Genomic DNA, 16253 nt, shown 5'->3' with positions numbered 1-16253 from the left:
TCAGTAGATAAGTCTTCCTGACTTCTGACCCTGTACTCTATCCACTGCGCCACCTAGCTACCAAATCAAGAGATCACCGAACTATATAAATATAGATATTCCATTGTACATGTTTTTTAGTTTATATGGAAGCATACATGCCAGGTGCTGTGAGGGCCTAGGCTAATGAAGGCAACCCAAATAGTGAGGAGATTGGTGGCCATCATGGAGAAGTAGTTGGAAGAATTAGAAGATGAGAGACAAGGGATTGGAGGAGAGAGAGGGAGGGAAGGAGGAAGGGGAGGAGAGAGAGAGAGAGAGACAGAGAGACAGAGAGAGAGAATAAGCATTTATTAGGTGCTTAGTATGTGCCAGGTATTGTGCTAAGCACTGGGAATACAAACAGAAACAAACAAAACAGTCCCCTCAAGGAACTTATTCTAAAGGGGAGCTAGAAAGATGAGGGGGAGCTGCCTGTCAGGAGATAGAGAGGAAATCTAGAGAAGGAGTAGACAGGAGAAAAGGGAGCATGGCTGGGGCCCCACCAGAAATTGTGGTCTGGGCTAGAAACTTAACTAGTCAGAAGAGTGGATCTCAGGGTAGAGGCATTCTATAGTGAGAAGGCTGCTGGTGGAGATGGTGGTGAAGACCAGAAGTTCAGTCAAAAGTGACTCATGTTCTATTTTGACACTAACTTTTTATCTATTCATCCCTGATTGCTGTTATACCTTTCTTTAGTTTGGTTTCCTGGTCTGATAAATGAGAAACTAATGGCACTGCCTTCCCAAACACAGCCTAGTTAAACTCCCCCCGAAAAAAAAAAACCCCCAAAGAAACCATTGTCCTTCTTATAATGTAAAGATGCCATTGAGAAAAAGAGAGGGAAAGGGAGAGAGAGAGAGAGAGAGAGAGAGAGAGAGAGAGAGAGAGAGAGCAAGATAGAGGAAGAATCTTTGGGACTACTGTCTGACATCTAACCACTGGCATACAGGCACCCAGAGAAGTCTGTCATCTTTATTCAGGCATTTTCCAGGACTACATTTCCATCTCAGACCACCCAGGCATATCACTAGCTACAGAGTCTTTCTATGTGTACCCTCAAACGGCTAACACTAAACAAAACTCATTCCCCCACCAGCTGGTCCAACTCCCATCTCTCTCCATCAGTTTTAATATCATTGCCCTCCGGCCCATTATCTAGGTCTAGCTCAGATCCTTGAAATAGTCTTTCATTTATCTTTGTCCTTTGTTTCCTTCATCCTTCCATTTGTTTATTTAAAAAAATTAGTAAATACCTACTCTATGCAAAGTCCTGAGCTAGGTGTTGAAGACGATAACGATATAAGATACAATACAAGATTGCTGGTGCCCTCGAAGCTTATAAAGAGAAGACAAGAAGATAATGGGACATTGTCAGAGGGGGAGATCAGTCTTGTTTTGGGGATCAAAGATGGCTGTTAGTCTTTGTGCTGGATATTGATGAATGAAGAAGAGGTAAGGGAAAACACTACAGGGGAATGATGTCAATAGGAGGCGGGAAAGACTATATCATGAAAAGTGGACAAATTACCTAGTTTAATGGGGGAGGGGTTCAAAGTTCCTGAAAGGAAGTAGAGTGGTATACATATAATCTAGGACTGCACAACCTGCAGCCTGAAGGCAGGCCAAAGGATTTCAAGCAGCCCACAAAAATGTAGAGGATGATTTCCTCTACATTTTTCACAGGTCACCCGAAATCGTTTTGTGGATTGTAGGTTTTGTAGACCTAATATAATTGGTCAACAATCATCCATCAATCAACAAGCATTTATTGAACACCTGTTATGTGCCAGGAACTCTTCTAAGTACTGGGGATATAACAACAATAATGAAATATCCGCTTTCCCTCAAAAAGCTTACATTCTGTGGATGAAGACAATTTGTTCACCAATAAATGCATGCAAAATTAACACAAAGTAAATTTTTTGGATGGAAGAGTACTAGCAGCTAGGGGCCATCAGGAAAGGCTCAATGTTAAGTATGTCATTGAGTAGTTTGAAAGAAGGGGTTCTAGGAGGCAGAAGAGAGGGGCATTCCAGGCATGGGGACAGGCAGTGCAAAAACAAAAAAAAAAGTACAGAGATAAGAGATAGAGCAATCAGTGTGAAAAACAGGAAAAGAGGCCACTTTGGCTTGGCTGTGTAGTGTATGAAGAAAAGTGATAGATAATAAGACTAGAAAGGTAAATAGGGACCAAGTCATGAAGGACTTTAAAGGATAAATAGAGGAGCTTGTATTTAAATCCTAGAGTCAATAAGAAACCACTAGAGTTTATTAAGTTGAGGAGAGATATCATAGTTGAACTTTAGAAAATCATTTTGATTCCTATTTAGAAGATGAGACGCTTGAAGCAAGGATGCCAGTTAGGAGGCTATTTGAATAGTTTGGCTAAATGTAGAAAGGAGACCACTACAAAAGATATTGTTGAAGTAGAAATGGCAGGATTTGGCAGCTGGTTGAATATGTGGGGTAAGGAGGGTAAGAAGTCAGGGCTAATGTCAAGGTGATGAATGTGGGTAACCAGAAAGACAGTGGTATCCTGGACAAAAATAGGGATGCTTAGAAGCAAGGGTATGATTGGAAGGGAAGATATAAAGTTCTGATTTGGACATGTGGAAAGATATCTTGCCACTACACTCAGATATCCTTGGCAAAGGGGATTGTACCGCAAAGGCTTGAAAGCTAAGAAGGGATTACTTGTGTCATGTGGCACCTCTCTCTATAACAGTGAATTGAGACATATTCATTCCCTTTGCCATAGCTGTCTTCTAGGCACTGGACATCTTTCATCTGATCTGTGGTAGGTAGCCTGCCTGCCTGCCTCCACCCCTCTGTCCCTGTACATGGTCTTAAATATAACTGTTGCTGACATGTTCTTCATGTAGGCCTTCTACATCCTTTCAATCCCTTCAATCATCAAATTTCTATTATGACCCCCTTATTTATCTTCCATACCAAAGAAACTCCTGATCCTTGAGCTCCAGGGCTCACTCAAAGTTGGTAATCCTGTTTGTATGCACCTTATCTCTCAATACAATTTCACTTACAACTTCTGTTGCATTTACTCATATCTTATTATTATAATTATAAATAATTATTAATGACAAAACCAGTAATTAAGTATTAATATCACATATTCTTAATCCTCCCTGTTTGGACTCCCCTTTACCAGAAAAAACAGAATTTAATGGAAAGGACCCCGTGCTTAGAGGCATGAAAGAACTGGATTCAAATTCTGCCTCCAGCACTTACTAGCTCTGGAACCATTTACAAGTCAGTTAACCTCCTTGAATCTCAGTTTTGTGATCCCCCAAATGGGAACAATAATATCCAAAATACTAACCTCACAGGGTTGTTTGGTAAATCTAATGGGATAATATGTGGAAAGCACTTTGTAAATTGTAAAATGCTCCATTATCATTCCATCAAATCTTGTCTTTTCCATCCTTGAGAACCTAGCTTCTGTCTCCACAAGCCTCCATATAACCCACTAGAAACTTATTCCACACATTTAACCCATGTGTCCTGCCAACTCTCAAAGAAATTTCTCCCCTCCTTCAGCGATCTATTCATGTTTGTGCTCCTAAGGATTATTAATTTATGTGTCACTGATTTTAAGTGTATTTATATATATAAACATGTCTGTGCACATGTCTATTTATCCATGAGTTGAACTGTATAGGTTAATCTGTCTTGTCTCCCCCAGTCCCCTATAGATTATGAGCTTTTTGAGGGTAAGGGCTGATTGCACTCTGAATAATTAATCCCCATTCAGTTAACATGGTATACAAAGTCCATGCATATTGTTAATGATGACAGAAAACTCATATTATCAAGATTCTCTGAGTAAACTATTTTCATTTATTACCACTAGTAATAAGTCTTATGTGAATCCTTAGAGTAAGGGTGGGCAAGGATGGCAGCAACCTAGGACGCAATAGTCCAAAGGGCAAAAAGAGACACTTTGATATCTTTTAGGAATACTCTAGGGGCAGCGAAGTGGCATAGTGGATAGAGCACAGGCTCTGGAGTTAGAAGGAGCTGAGTTCAAATGTGACCTCAGACACTTGACACTTAGTAGCTGTGTGACCCTGGGCAAGTCACTTAAACCCATTGCCTAGCAAAAAAAAAAAACCTCTCATTTCTAACGGAAGAACATTTCACTCTGGAATATATTGATTATGTGAGAAGTCAAGTTGAATGTGTGAATTCCTCCTTATAGCTAAGGTTCAAGAGTCTGGTAGACAGTAACTCCAGGAGGCATGATTTTCAAATGCAAATAGCTTGTCCTGACTACTGAACAGAATTTGCAGGAAAAAGGTAAATTCTAACTAAGAAATAACGTGATGTTGTGAGTGAACTTATTTAAAATTTTTGTGACCTTCTCAACTTTGTAAAATAGTTATATGTGTATTAATATGATGGATCCCATATGGAGCTGTCAGGAAGTTGTTCAGTTGTTTTTCAGTTGTGATGGACTCTGTGACTCCTTTTGGGGTTTTCTTGGCAAAGATACTGAAGTGGTTTGCCATTTCCTTCTCCAGCTCATTTTACAGATGAGGAACTGAGGCAAACAGGGTTAAGTGACTTGCCCAGGGTCACACACAGCTAGCAAGTGTCTGAGGTCAGATTTGAACTCAGGAAGAGGAGTTTTCCTGACTCCAGGCCTATGATTGTACCACTTAGCTGCCCACTGTCAGGAAGATCTGAGTTCAAGTCCCATCTCAGATCTTTACTAGCTCTGACCATAGATAAGTTGCTTAATATCTCTGAGCCTTACTTTCTTGATCTGTCAAATGGGAATAATAATGGCACATATATCACAGGATTGTTGAGAGGATCAAATGAGGTAAGGCATGTCTGTAAACCTTAAAACACTATATAAAATACCAGGTATTGTTATAATTGTAATTATGTTGAACTGAATGAAATTCAGTAAATTGAAAACATTTCAGACAGTATCATAGGCATAACAATGCACTGAATAATATATGATGATAGGTAAAAAAAAGTGACATATGGGGAGGGTAGGGAATGATCCAAGGTTACTAAGAAATCAATAGCAAAGCCATAATCAGACCCTTGGTCTTCTAACTCCTAACCCCGAAACACACTTGAGTGGCCTCACATTCCCCATGGGTTGAGGAGACTGGTTTAATGCAAGACAAAGAGGAGCATTCCTTCCCCTGTTTCAACGTTCTGAGTTGCATGCTGCCTAAGGAAAGAGGCATGGCTGCGATGTCACCAGGGATGGAAATGCAGTTATTCCAATGAAAAATCACCAGTACCTTCAACAGGAGGGTTATAATCAGATGTCACCAACTCCTCTGTCAGCCACTGCTTTGGGTTTTGAAGCAAGAGAAGATTCTCCCACCTCTACCTCTCAGAAGTTGTTGCCAAGATCCTTTCAGAAAACAATTTATCAGAATGAGGATCTCCAGCTGTCACTCTTCACAGCCAAAATAAATTACTAGTCCCTCTTCACAGAGTAAATCTGATATGTGAATTTAGGGGCAATGCTTATTTTTACAGCTTAGTAGGTGGGTGCAGTTGTTCTCACAGTGTGTTCCAGGACCCTGGATTGAGGGTTCTCAAGAGCATTTTAGAGTGTTCATGAGGTCAAAATTATTTCCATGATAACACTGTGACATTTTAATTTCTAATATAGTAAATATAAATAGATGTAACCCATGTGAACAAAAAACTCTTTGGCAGTCTTCAATAATTTTTAAGCCTAAAAAGAGGTCTAGAAATAAAATCCAAAAAGTTTGAGAATCATTGGATATATGTGACAATGTTGGGTTTTATTATTATGCTGACCAAAGTGACTACTGAAGTTAAGACCATCTTACTGCTGTAACTAAAATCATAACGTAAGACTTTTTCTTAAAAAAAAACCAACACTATTAGAATCTAATTATGTTCAGCAACTCTTAGTAGAGCTCAGTACCATGCAGTGCAATGGAAAGAATATTGGGTAGGGAATCAGAGGAGTCAGTTCAGTTTAAAGCCTGAGTTGGGCAACTTATAGACATGTCACAACAGCACTGTGCCTCAGTTTCCACATCTGTAAAATAAGGGAAGTTGAGCTAGATGATCTCAAATATCCTTTCTATCTCTAAATCAATGATCCATGTATTTTATTCGTAGACACCGTTACCAGAACAAGAAGGCCCAACTACTGGAACAGTGGGAACTTTTGAACTGATGAGTTCCAAAGATTTAGCATACCAGATGACAATTTATGATTGGGAGCTCTTCAACTGTGTACATGAGGTAAGGAGTCCAATACTGAATTTTGTATTTTTAGTTATAGCTCTGGTCTACAGCTTCTGGAGTAACTCAACTCTTGAGTTTTAGTTTGTGTTACATTGTGTGTGTGTGTGTGTGTGTGTGTATATGTGTGTATGTGTGTGTTATGTGTGTGTGTGTGTGTGTTTTGCCACCTGACCCTGACTCCCTGTGAGGAAATTGCTTTTACCTGCCAATGAGCACCAACTATGCAAATTGCAATCCGAGAGAATTGTCTCTAAGTTCTATTAAGATAAGGAAACTAAATGACAATTCTGTGAACGCTGAGCGCATTTAAGTCAGCTCTAGTCTTTGTTGCAAAGGTGGAATAAATGAAGTACTGACTTGAGTACCTTCCTGTGTATTGAATGACACTGATGTGTCTTTCTAAGTATATTAAGCCTTTAATACATAATCTACATTTGTATGATTAACATAAATGTCACAGGGAGCCTCTATGAGCTAGCAATAAAGTGGAATCCTTATCCACTAAGGGAACCCACATTTTCCACCCAGCGATATTGTCTTGAGAAAAAGGGAAACCTACCTATTGATTTTCTCCATGTAAATAAAAAGATAAGCCAATATGCCAACTCTGGATTTTTCTTTTCAAGCTGGAGCTAATCTACCACACATTTGGAAGGCATAATTTTAAGAAGACCACTGCAAACTTGGATTTGTTCCTAAGGAGGTTTAATGAGATTCAGTTTTGGGTCGTCACCGAGATTTGCCTTTGTGCCCAACTCAGCAAGCGAGTTCAGCTCCTAAAGAAATTTATTAAGATAGCAGCCCAGTAAGTACCTTTGGCATATGTAAGAGAAATGCACGAGTTGTGTGCCAAGCACAGAATCTGTCTGCTGCTTTCTTTAGTCTTTCTCCAAGACAAAAAAACTCCGAAGAACCCACTCTGTCTTTACTCTGTGTCATGCACACAATCCTGTCCAGGGCCTCAGAGAACTAATTTTTTTTTTCTTTAGAGAAATGCCATTTTCACTTTTTTCTAACACTCAACATCCTGGCCTCATAAACTCTCAGCAGTTACAAACCTATGCTGGCCCTAGGGGCACTGGAGGCTCATGATTTCTCTCTGTCTTCTCTTGAGGTACTCACGCTTTTGCCCAATCACCTAAAGAAAACACCATTCAGTAGTTGGCAGGTATTTCAAAGGAGATGGAAATGAGTTAGCCAGCATGGCGCATTTTGTCCAGGAGAGGGCAGTAGAGCACACACAGAGAAACCAGTGATGTGAGACTGACATAGAATGAAAAGGCCCAATGCATACAGGCAAGCAAACCAATACAAGAAATTCCTCTCCATAGAACTCAGGCTAAAAATCAAGCATCTTATAAATATTCCATTTAGGAGCACTTCATGGGAAACAGTTTACTTACTGGCAGGCCAGTTAGATTTCCCTCTGACGTGAATTTAATCTTCCCTTGCTATTTAGATATGCTTGACAACCCCTTGTTTACTTGCATGTTTCCAGTATCACTACGATGCTAAAAATAAATTGCTAAACGTGGCCGGTGGCACTGAAAATCCTCTCCCTTCTAAATTCAAGGAGCTCTACAGCACAAAGGTTGGGAATAGAAACAACCTCCTTTGGGCTGCTTTCTGAAACTCAAAATTCGAGAGCCTGCTTAGTCTGGTTTCTAGAGAGCTAAACAAAAGAAAGCAAATTCTGAGCCATGTTTTCCCTTTGCCAAATGTCTCAAGTTATCCTGCCAAAACAGGAAGGTCAGCAAAACATCCCACTGTGCAGAGCTCTCAGGCCTGTTTTCTTGTCATTTTCCAGCTTCGGGTTCTTTCGAGGGGAATGTAATAAAAATGTTACTAAGGAAATGAGGAGGAATTGCACACCCCCTTGGCCTGGGAGCAGAGATCAGCCTTTTTCCAGGTGAAAAAGGCAGCCAGGCTTTCTTATGTATTTGGTTCAAGCCTCCCAAGCGTGGTGCTTATTGAAACCTGTGAACAGATATAGCTTCCACATCTGAAAGAGCTCATTTTCCTCTTCCCACAGTGGTGAATGCCAGTGGAGGAGAAAACACTAAAAGCATTTTTACATGAAAATGGGCAAAGTCAGAAAAACATAGAAAGGCCTCTTATTGCTAGATTGGGCTCCTACCCATGTTGTTGTTGTTGTTGTTTTTTAAGAAAGAAGATAGAGCCTGAAAGTAAGAATCCTTAAAAAAAAAATAACAACATCAACATAAAACCTGAAGAAATGAAATGATTATCAGCTGGGGAAGTCATCAGGGTTGTTTTTACATTCCTCACCTCTCTGTATGAGGTATATATGATGGTGAATATGGATTCCTTTATTAACTCCTGTCACCTAATGCTATCCTGGGCTCCACACAGATAAGGAATCACCTCTGACTTCAATACATTTGTTTCCCAAATATGAAACACATATGTTATAATAATAGCACCTTTCATTTTGCTTGTTTTCCTGTGTTTTCCTCTTGTTTTTTAAAGTAGTTTCACATATGTTATCTCCTTAACTTTCCCCCTCCCCACACACAAACCTATGAAGGGAGGAAGTAATACTATCTTCACTGAGAAAGCCTAAATAGATAGTTTATATGCCTGGCTCAGAACCACAAAGATACTTAGTGGCAGAGCTTGACAAGGGCTAGCTTCAGGGCCACTGATTCCAGGCCAAGTAAGAATTCCATCAGGCTTCTGCTTCCCAAGATAAAACACATATGGACAGACATAATGCCTGGCATGTACTAAAAAAAATTTTTTTTTCACTCAATTCCCACTCTTCATCTCTTGGCTTTTTCCTTTCATCTTAATTCTCTTTTCTGTTCGCCTCTTTCATGGAGCTAAGTGCACAAAGCATGCATATGGCAGACTTAGGGAAAGGCATTCTCATTGGCCCTCTGTGTTCACATCATAGCAGGACCAATGGTGATGGTTTCCCTCCCTGCTCCCCCAGTACACCCCTCAGGGGAGGAGAACGGAGGTGCCAGCACACCCAGGCCATATTCTGTGCATGCCCAAGCTCATACATGACCTCTAAGCTTCTTTCCAGTTCTGACTCTGTGATCCAGTGATTCCTTTTTCTCTTTCCCCACCTCCTTCCCCCAAAGTGTCTATTTCGTTAATTACCTCCTCTGGCCTAAAGCACTTACAGCTGATACAGAGGTAAGCCCTTCACTCCTATCTCCCTTGTAGGATCAGGTCCATTATGCTGTACTCTATTTTTTTTTTCCATTTCGGAATAGACAATTTAAGATTTACTAGAGACCGATTGTTCAGTCTGATCCCTGGCAACACACCAAACAACTTAATTTAGCCTTTTGTAAAAATGCTAATCCATGTTGGGTTTAACTAAGACTTAGTCAACTTGGATAACTATTGATTTTTGGTAGGGGATCTGTCCCTACCGCAAGTGTAACATCCTCCTTTCCCCTCCTGACAAGCTGATGTTTGAGAGGTTGAGAATTGCAGTATACTTGACTCAAACCAAGTACCTGGGTTGATCAGCGACATTCTGACTAAGGATTTTGTTAATATCCTCCATTTGTTTCCTCTCCCAGATATTCAGTCACCAAACTTAAATAGCCTGGCAAATAGGAAGTGATGGGCTCAACCATTAGCTGTTTGATCTGGTGGGGGGAGGGGGCAGGGATCAGCTGATTTCACATCTATTTTCAGTAAAGTATGTATCATCTACTAAAAACGTCCTAGAAAATGAGTGCCCAGTACATAACTCCAGCAAAACCTTTGGAGGGGACAGGTGCACTCCTTATTCGCTATAGTGGGTGAGAACAGAAGGGAGGGCAATGGCTTCTCTCAGCAATTATGAGAATGAAGAATAACAGCAGAGGGTTCCTCCTGTGCCTTGCAGATGGGGTACTGTCAGTAGGTTAGACATCCTATCCTCCCAAAGGACATTTTATACCCTCTTCAGGTTTGTTGGAGTTTTCACATGTAACCAAAGCTGTGAGAATGTGTTCCAGTTCCAGTTTACTAGTTATTTTTTACCCCTCTCCAAAAATCCATTCATTCCAAGAGTCAAACTATCCTTAAATGGTATTAAAAAAAATAGTACTGAGAAGGGGAGCAAAGGCAAAAAATGCTAAAGTTCATCTGTCTGAAACCATAGACAGAGGCCAGGTAACAAGAATGTAGCCACTCAACTGGAACTTATCTGACACATTAAATCCAGCCTTTCCCATTCTTTTAAGGAAAGCCAGCAAACATTAATGACTGCCATAGGCAGGGCCCTGATCTTACGTGTCCCCCAGAGTTGCATTTTACTCAAATATAAGCTTCTTGTGTTTCAGCTGTAAGGAGTACAAAAATCTGAATTCCTTCTTTGCCATCATCATGGGACTCAGTAACGTTGCTGTGAGCCGCCTGGCGCTAACATGGGAGGTAAGCATTGACTGAAATCTAATTGTCATATTTGCCTGAAGCATGAATACACAGTCTAGTCCAGGGTTTCTTAACCTTTTTTGTGTCATGGACCTGTTTGACAGTCAGATGAAGCCATTGGATAGACAACATTTCAGAATAATGTTTTTGAATAATTGAAGGAAATGGTAAATTTCAGTTAGAGATTGCTGAAAAAAAAGTGTGTGCATCTCTGTATACACGTATGTGTGTATATGTATATACACACTAATACACACATACACACACATATTGTTTAGTCATTTAAGTGTGTCCATTTGAGGTTTTCTTGGCAAAGCTATTGGAGTGGTTTTGCCATTTCATTCTTTAGCTCATTTTAAAGTTGAGGAAACTGAGGCAAACAGGGTTAAGTGACTTGCCCAGGATCACATGGCTAGTGTCTGACGCCAGAGTTGAGCTCACATCTTCCTGACTCCAGGCCAGGTGCTCTAGGCACTACACCATCTATGTGGTATATATGTGTGTACATATGGATGTATATTTGTGTGTATGTGTGTGTACCTCCTGAAATCTTACCCCTTGGGAGTTTGTAGATCCCTGGTTAATATGCATATGCATATACATAGTGAGGTTTTTTTTCTTAGAAAGAATCCTCCATGGTTTATGACAGTGGCATATCAGGTAAGAGACTGGGAGATAGGCCTCATGCCTTTTTATACTAGTTTCCCAACTATCTGAATTTGATGAAGAACTGTCTTCTCTCTGGGCCTCAGTCCTACCATCTATATAATGGAAATACCAGTAGTGTCCCACCAGGACTTGTAAGAAGTTTTCGAAGGTTCACAGGAATGACATGAGGGAAGTTTCTGTTAACCACTAAGATGGGAGATATGTTTTTAACCAAGGCAGACATTTAGCTACTGAGGGAATAAGCTGTGAGGAAAACTGCCTGGGCCCTGCTGTGAATTGTGCCCCTTAGCTATCTGTCAGATCTGTTCTGTTTGGATAAAGGACAATCGGCCAAAACCCAATATTCAATTCAATTTGACAAACATTAAGTCAATAGTTTTAATGGTTTGACTATTTATAGTCCTAGAAGATGCTTATATTTTACATTTGTCCAAACATTCACAAAGCAGTATATGTTCATTGTATATTGTACATTTATATAATTAAAGAAATAGTCTTCTTACAGGCAACAGTGCAGAAACAGATTTCCACCCAAAGTGGAAACATTAAAAATTAATGAATAGATAGATAAATAGAGATAGATGATAGATAGATGGTTGATAGTGATAGGTAGGTAGATAGATGGGGGAGGGAGGGAGGGAGGGAGGGAGAGAGAGAGAGAGAGAGAGAGAGAGAGAGAGAGAGAGAGAGAGAGAGAGAGAGAGAGAGAGAGAGAGAGAGAGAGAGAGAGAGAGAGAGAGAGAGAGAGAGAGAGAGAGAGAGAGAGAGAGAGAGAGAGAGAGAGAGAGAGAGAGAGAGAGCGAGCTTACTATGTGCCAAGTACTGAACTAAGTTCTCTGGATACAAAGTCAAGCAAGCAAGACAGAACCTAAATGACAAAAGATCAGGGAGAGAGACAGAGAGCAGAAGGGCGGTTGAAGATACACCTGAAAGCTGCCCATTTTTGCAGGTTGTTATGAAAAATCCTTTCATCTCCCTTAGACTACCTCCCCTAACTCTTCTAACTGCTTTAATTGCTTTCAGAGCATGCTGTCCCAATTCCTTCTCTCTTGAGTTTCTCTGTATATTCAAGGCAGGTGTGGCACACAGCAGCTCATCTCCTGAATATAGGAGTGAGAGAATTGGTGAGGCCTGCATGTCACGAAGCTGTATCAGCTTCCATGTGGCAAAGGAACTGAGTTAACACTACAAGTAAATAAAGCAATAAAGTCATCTTGCAATTTCCCCTGCCTTTCATCAGAAGGCTTATAGGGGCCATTAAAGACACCCCTAAGGACAAGTTTGTATTGGACCCTTTTGGGGAGGCAGCCATGGCTCTGTGCTTTAGTGACTCATCTGCTTCTCCATTCACTTGACACCACTTTTTCCCTCAGGGGTTCCAGAGCACTCTAGAGCAGGCCTTTGAGTCCAAGGAAGCTAAGGGACTCTGCAGGGAAGCCAGAACTAAATGACCAGAAGCAGGCATCTCAGAGAAGTAACCCTGAGTCCACCTAGAGCAGGTTTTGTGCCATGGACCCCTCTGACAGGCTGGTGAATCTTATGGACTGTTTCTCAGAATAATGTTTTAAAATGCACTCAATAAAATATGTAGGGTTACAAAGGAGACCAATTACACTGAAATACAGTTATCAAAATTTAAAAACAAGTTCCCAGACCTCAGGTTAAGAACTCATGGCCTAGAGCTTGTCAAGGACCATGATAACTGTGAATAGGGGACTTTCTGCAACATCCCAAATGTTGGCATCTTAATATATAGGATAGAGGAGCCACTGTCCTCAGCCTTTCCCATCCACCTGGAAGGAATCACAAATATCAGGAAGCTTAAAGCAGAACCAAGTACAATAGGATTCTGGATAAGTCTTTCTACTCCAGTGGGAGCAAGAAAAGACTATACCATTTAAGCCAAAAGAGATTCTTGTCTTATCCTTAGGTAAAACTCCATCTTAAGGTGAAACACAATTATGTTAACATCTTTACTTCATTTCTCTTAGAAATGCTTTAATTCATGTAGATTCTTGAATTTAATCAGATAGGCCTGTGGTCCTATTGTGGACCTGCACTCACCTGGAATTATGAGGTATGGTCTCTATCTCATGAAGTTTACAATACTGTAGGGGATGCATGATATGGACATATGAAATTATTAGAGAACCAGACAGTATACAACAAAAATACAAAGCCATGTAGCTCAGACAAAATATGCAAATGAAATACAGGTCTAGTCCTCGGCTTACCTACAGGCATTTATCTACATCTCTGACATACAAATATCCACCTGGGAATAGCTCCTGAGTGCCTAAAATACAACACACAAAGCATTCATTACTTGCCTACTGTATGCAAGGCACTAAGTTAGAAGCTAAGGATACAAAGACAGAACAAAAGAGTACCCTTCCTCAAGGAACTTACATTTTACTGGGAAGAATATAATTGATAAACAGAAAACTATGTATGCTTTAATTGGAAGAGGATGGAGAACATATGAACACCTAAGGGGTTAAGGAAAGGCTTCCCATAGGACTGAGGGGGGAGTATGGGTGATAACTAATTCCTCTAGGTTTTCAACTGTTTTTCATTAGGATTTCCCCTCTTCTCCTACTTTTCTTCCCCCCCTCACCTCCAATAACCTACCTTCCCATCCCTGGTGCCTGATTCTCAGTTTTTCCATAATCCTGGTCCAGGATAAGGTGTTCAGTGGCAGGACTGTTAGTGGTGTGGGGGAGGTGAGGGATGAGGAGGAGTGAGCCTTAGTATCTACTCCGAGCTTCCCCTTTCCACTGCCACTTACTTCCCTTCTGCTCTAGGAATGGTTTCACAGACATCTTGGAAATCTCTAGCCTGTTTCTTAATTCTCTGCCCCACCTCTAAAAAAAAAAATTCTTGGAATACTAGTTGAACCTGTTGAACTTGAAAATGTTGATGTACCTATACTACATTGGCCTCTCTTTATAGGAATTCGATTTACAGAATCCCAGGATTCTAGAGCTAGAAAGTACCTCTGAGGCTATCTAGTCCAATCGGCTCATTTCCCAAAACAGAGCCAGAGAGGAGAGGTAGAATGTGAATCTAGACTTTCTTATTCCAAAGCCAATGCTTCTTTTTTCCTGTATCACCACCTCCCTCTTTGGAGTCAGCTAAATTCCACAAACATTTCTTAAGCATCTGCTTTATATAAAGCACAGTGTTAGGTGTTGGGGATACAGAAATGAGAATGAAACAATCCCTGGCCTCAAGGAGCTTCTGAGAAGGTAGAAGACACAAGGAGTCCTTTTTAACACACACACACACACACACACACCCACCCATTATGTTTTCCAATAAAAGCAGAAGGCATGGCCTTTTATATGATAAACTTTATACTGTTTGTGTAGCAGTGAAAAGGAAAATTCTGGGAAACCTTGAAAGTACTGTATGTTTGCTGTATGGGCAGGGGTTAAGGGAGGAGCAGTGATGTTGTATATATTCTATGGTGGATCGGAAGAGTAGAGAAACCCTGGTTGGAAATAATAGGTGGTCGTAAGGGAAGAAGAAATAGAGCTTAACTCTTGGGAGTTCAGGGGAGCAAAGAAGGGTAATTGTCTCCAATTTTTCCTGAATTTAGCTTGTTTGGGCATAGTTATTTGCTTGTTTTCTTCCCCCAGTAGACTGTGAACTCCTTGAGAGCAGAGACTATCTTTTCCTTTCTTTTTAATCCCCAGTGCTTAGCAGTGCCTGGCACACAGCAGACACTTAATAAATGTTTTGGACTGACTAGGAAGCTGGCCTGGGGCAGAAGAGTGTCTTTGGAGGGTTACACACAAGCAGGAATCTGCCCCACAGTGCACCCTCCTCTTCTATCCTTGCCTCATCCCTCACCTCACCTCTCATCCTTGCCTTGCTAGTAGTATCCCTGCTCCAAATCAAAGAAGCCATCACAGATGGCTTGAAGCTGGAGAGGTTGGTCCTCCTTACCACATGCTAGAAAACAGAGAGGAGGAGGAGCAGCCACAGAAGGAGAAGGGATAGGAGCCAATTTTCCCCCTCAGAGCTGCAGTAGGAGAAAGATGTTGGCATCCCAAGTTGCAACCTAGAATATTAGATGCTATGCTGTTTTAGCACTTGAGTGCTTCAGTGAATCTGTGAGCTCATTGGTTTTAGTATTCAATGATATCTTAATTCATCTGTGCCTTTTTCATCCTTTGCAGTTCTTACCTATGTTCTTCCATAGATCCTCCAAAGAGGATCTATTCAACATGCTAGAAGCCTTCTTTTAGTTTTTTTTGGTTTTTAAAACACTTCAAAGGTACCAGTAAACCACTCAGGTTATCAGTGATTATTCCTTCTGGCTATATGCCTGATCCACTTCCTTTTCTGACTACAACTTCCTAAATGATATCCCTTTTGCCGCTTTTTTGTATGAAGGCCATCACTAGAAACAGCATATTTGAATATATCGTATGTTTTTCTATTGTCTTCTGGGGATTCTACTCTTAGGAAAGTATTGCATTTATACCATCCTACATCATGGTACTGTTGTGAGGGTCACATAAAATCATGGATTTAAAGTACTTTATAAACCCCAAAGTGCCATATGGATTAAATAAGCTTTTGTAGGTTGGCCTGGAAGCCTAACCACTATGTCCTGTTGATTCTGTGGGAAAATGAGGCCCAAATTCCAAATAACTAATTTATAAATAAACATTAGAAGTTAAGTATTTGTAGGTTTCTTGTTAGTCATTTTTTTAGTCTTGTCTGACTCTTCATGACCCGTATTTGGAGTTTTCTTGACAAAGTTACTACAGTGGTTTGCTATTTGCTTCTCCAGCTGATTCTATGGATGAGGAACTGAGGCAAACGGGATTAAATGACTTGCCCAGGATCACACAGCTAGTAAGTGTCTGAGGCCA

General features: G+C 40.6%; 1 protein-coding gene across 10 annotated transcripts in view; it reads left to right on the top strand.

The window, feature by feature from the left end:
* Positions 1-16253, top strand: part of RAPGEF4 (Rap guanine nucleotide exchange factor 4) — a 351123-nt gene that overhangs the window by 308962 nt on the left and 25908 nt on the right. For all 10 annotated transcript variants that reach the window (XM_020990978.2, XM_020990976.2, XM_020990975.2 and 7 more), the window contains 3 exons: positions 6169-6294; positions 6924-7102; positions 10608-10698. In XM_020990978.2, the coding sequence (XP_020846637.1) occupies positions 6169-6294; positions 6924-7102; positions 10608-10698 (396 nt within the window). The remainder of the gene's footprint in view (positions 1-6168; positions 6295-6923; positions 7103-10607; positions 10699-16253) is intronic.

This window comes from Phascolarctos cinereus, unplaced genomic scaffold, assembly GCF_003287225.1.
Source record: "Phascolarctos cinereus isolate Bilbo 61053 unplaced genomic scaffold, phaCin_HiC Scaffold_726;HRSCAF=1367, whole genome shotgun sequence".
NCBI lineage: Eukaryota > Metazoa > Chordata > Mammalia > Diprotodontia > Phascolarctidae > Phascolarctos > Phascolarctos cinereus.
Note: the sequence above shows the minus strand (reverse complement) of the source record. Positions and strands in the feature narration are given on the sequence as shown.